This window comes from Bidens hawaiensis, unplaced genomic scaffold (assembly GCF_021521415.1).
Source record: "Bidens hawaiensis isolate Kalapana, Puna unplaced genomic scaffold, B.hawaiensis_p1.1 tig00034168_1, whole genome shotgun sequence".
Lineage (NCBI taxonomy): Eukaryota > Viridiplantae > Streptophyta > Magnoliopsida > Asterales > Asteraceae > Bidens > Bidens hawaiensis.
Genome location: NW_027495886.1, coordinates 193,264 through 196,655, shown reverse-complemented (window position 1 = coordinate 196,655; position 3,392 = coordinate 193,264). Strand labels below are relative to the sequence as shown.

General features: G+C 33.1%; 1 protein-coding gene across 1 annotated transcript; it reads left to right on the top strand.

Annotated features, from left to right (window-relative positions):
* The first annotated feature begins 793 nt into the window (after positions 1-793).
* LOC143585775 (uncharacterized) lies at positions 794-2,525 on the top strand. Its single transcript, XM_077067477.1, has 6 exons — positions 794-920; positions 1,002-1,202; positions 1,440-1,742; positions 1,829-1,990; positions 2,170-2,253; positions 2,333-2,525. The coding sequence occupies exons 1-6, from the start codon at positions 900-902 to the stop codon at positions 2,438-2,440; spliced, it is 879 nt and encodes a 292-aa protein (XP_076923592.1). The 5' UTR covers positions 794-899; the 3' UTR covers positions 2,441-2,525.
* The last annotated feature ends 867 nt before the right edge of the window (positions 2,526-3,392 follow it).

The window sequence follows — 3,392 nt, the reverse complement described above, 5'->3', positions numbered from 1 at the left end:
AAAAAACTTTTGGCTTACGAAGTACTAAAAAATTAGGGTAATTTAAAATTCTTTAAAATTTCGAATTTTGAATTTTAATAAGCATAAGATTTTAATATTTTTAAAATATTATTTTTAACAACTGAAGTTTTTTTAGCGATTTAAAAGTAAATTTTTTTAGTTTTAAACTTTTAAATATTTAAATCAAATCTATACTTAATAAACTGAAGTGTTTAATTATTTAAAAAAATAACTTTTTAGTTTTCCAAAAGATTTTTTAACTAATTAAACATAAGGTCACGTGGTGTGGATTAGGCACACGGAAGGGTCCAACGTGGCACCCAGGTCACCCGAAGGGTTCCTTGGAACACCACCCCGGCCCTCCTCATTTCATGCATGATGGGTCGCTGTGATGGTTCTCACGTTGGTCAAGCGCCAGACGAGAGCTTTAAACAATTATTATTATTATTATTATTATTATTATTAATTTTAATCTAAAAATTGTATTAAATAAAAAGGACTAATAGTAAATGGAACTAGAATGACAGATAATGAGAACAACAACTTGTAAAAGAGGTTAAAAAGTGACGTTGAATGACATAAGAAAAACCACAAAAGTTGAAACCAAACTTGTAAAAGAGATTAAAGGATGAGGTTGAATGACATAAAAAAACCCAAGTTGACACCATCACATCTAGCGAATGAAAACTTAAATAAAAAATACCTCATGGCCCAAGTATCATTGGACGAATATTTTGGTCAAACTAAATTACTATTAATATCGGTTTCATGACTTTATATCAGTAAAGTCACTTTGTTTTTAATATTCTACCTTAAATAATTCAACCATTCTTGTAACCGAAGTGTAACCAACTTATATATATACCAGTGTTCACCGGAAAAGAAAAGTCTATGCAAAAATGGCCGTCAAATACTCCGTTGTAAGTTCATCATTCTCACTTACCAAACACAGATCATAACTATGTGTATTATTCATTAATATGAATCCGGTGATCACACAGGTGGACGCGTTTACCGACACCGCGTTTAAAGGAAATCCGGCCGTCGTGTGTTTGTTAGAGGATATTGAGAAGGATGATAAGTGGTTGCAGTCAGTTGCAACTGAATTCAACCTTCCAACCACGTGTTACTTAACTCGCATCGTAGATCAGGGTTCCGAAACCCCAAGATTCAAGCTCCGATGGTTCACTACTATATCCGAGGTTATACAAATAACTAGAATAATTATGCTAACAGTACTGGAGTAACTAAATTTTAAACTAGAGTAATTATTACATTTATTAGTACTCTACCTCTTTTTTTTTCTAATCATAAGTGTAGAGTAATAATAATTACTTTAGTTACTTGTATGTTTAGTAAGTTAATTTAATTTGAATTGGAATTGACCTCAGTTCATAATTACTTTAAAATTAATCATGATTTGATCTTAATTTTGTTAGGTGGAACTTTGTGGTCATGCAACTTTAGCAGCTGCACACTTTCTTTTTCGGTCTGGATTTGTGAATTCTAAAGCGATTGAATTCTCAACGTTATCCGGAATTCTGATTGCTAAACGAATTCCGGATAATATTTTCGGGAAAGTACCAAATGAGGAAATAGATGATAGATTCTACATAGAGTTGGATTTTCCTGTTGTGCCGATTTCAGCTTACAAAGAAGTTGAGGTTTCCGCAATTTCAGAGATATTAAATGGTGTTTCTGTTGTTGATGTTGTGAAGAAGAATGTACTTGATGATATTATTGTATGAATTAATTTACTGTCACATTTGGTAAAAAAAAAAAAGTGGTTGTGATTAAAGAGTTTGAAAAGTATGAATTCATGTTGCAGGTGGTGCTTCCATCAGAAGAAAAGGTTGTAGCATTCAAGCCACAATTTAATAAGATCAAAGAAGCTCCGGGCAAGGCGATAATAATTACAGCACCTGCGTCTAACGGGTCAGGGTTTGACTTTTGTTCTCGTGTGTTCGGGCCTAAGATTGGTGTTGATGAGGTAATTATTATATGTTAAAGTTTTGGACACTTTGGTGGGGTGGTAAGGTGTGCAACAGGAAGTCAAGGGGTCAAACCCTTTAGTGCAACATTTAGTCGTTCAATAAATAAAGAAATGAATATTTAGTACCTTTTTTGGCTGTTGAAAAATTTGAAAATAATTGGTTTGTTTTGTTATAGGATACTGTTACCGGGAGTGCACATTGTGCATTAGCGGTCTATTGGCATGAGAAGTTGGGGAAATGTGATTTTGTTGCATTACAAGTATGATGCATTTATTTTTAATCCTTTTTGCCACGTATGTAAAACTCTAACGTTCGTTTGACTTTTTTGGTCAATGCAGGCATCTCGTAGAAGTGGTGTATTACATGTCCATCTTGATAAGGAGAATCAACGAGTACTTATTCGTGGTAAAGCAACCACAGTCATGGAAGGGTCTCTTTTGGTGTAAGATTCAAGGCTTAATCATACTGTATGGGAATAAAGCATGCATTTTTCCTTAACTTATGGATATTGTGGCATCAGCTATTTTAGAGTTGAGACAGAACTTATGAACTTAATAACTTTCTTTGTTAGACATTCTAAAATGTCAATGGTAGTTGTTATGGTGGTTGTAAATATAAGAAACAAGTAATAGTTTCCGGGTTTATGTTTGATCAAATCGATTATGGCCATGTAGACATAACCACCGTCATTTCTAGAATGAAATCTAGGCACATATACTACCAAAATGCCATCTTATCCATGACTAAGAGCTAAACTAAGAATGGAATCGTTACACTTGATTCTTTTGACTTGCAATGAGGATACAAATGGTAATTATTTGGCTGAAGTTATGATTTTCATCTAGTTGTTTCGATTATGCTTTGAAGCTTATTACTCCATCCTTGTTAATGAATAAATACACAGGTTCACTTCATTAACGAAACTTGTCAATGTACGAAAAGGATTCCAGTGGAATCATTTCTCAGAGGACGAGCAATTGCATACGATATGACCATTGAATGTTGATTAGTTCAGTGATATGTACTAGGTAGGTGCTATATATGAAGGGGGTGATCATAATTATAGTTATTTGAGTGTTTGATGTATTTGTAATTGAGTTGTTATATGTGTTAATATGAATTACAACTGGGATAATAAATGATTTAACTATTTCAATACGGAAGCTTACTAACTTTAAATGGGTGTCATTCTAAAACCTTACTTAGTAAATTGTTTATTTATTGATTTACCTTACTTTGTTGGCTTAGTATTTTAGTTCTCTTTAATATTTAAAACAACACCTATCATACCCAGTAAAATCTCACCAATAACACACCTATTAGCAGATTATAAGGAGGTGTGCATGTATCACGAAGAATAAAGATGCTGCTTTCAAAGAGACCCCAACTCCAAAACCA

Excerpts from the sequence above, each read along its gene's own strand:
- LOC143585775 (XM_077067477.1), top strand. The coding sequence starts at position 900 with ATGGCCGTCAAATACTCCGTT. Across the intron at positions 921-1,001 it reads TGGCCGTCAAATACTCCGTT|GTGGACGCGTTTACCGACAC; the intron begins GTAAGTTCATCA and ends GTGATCACACAG. Across the intron at positions 1,743-1,828 it reads ATGTACTTGATGATATTATT|GTGGTGCTTCCATCAGAAGA; the intron begins GTATGAATTAAT and ends TTCATGTTGCAG.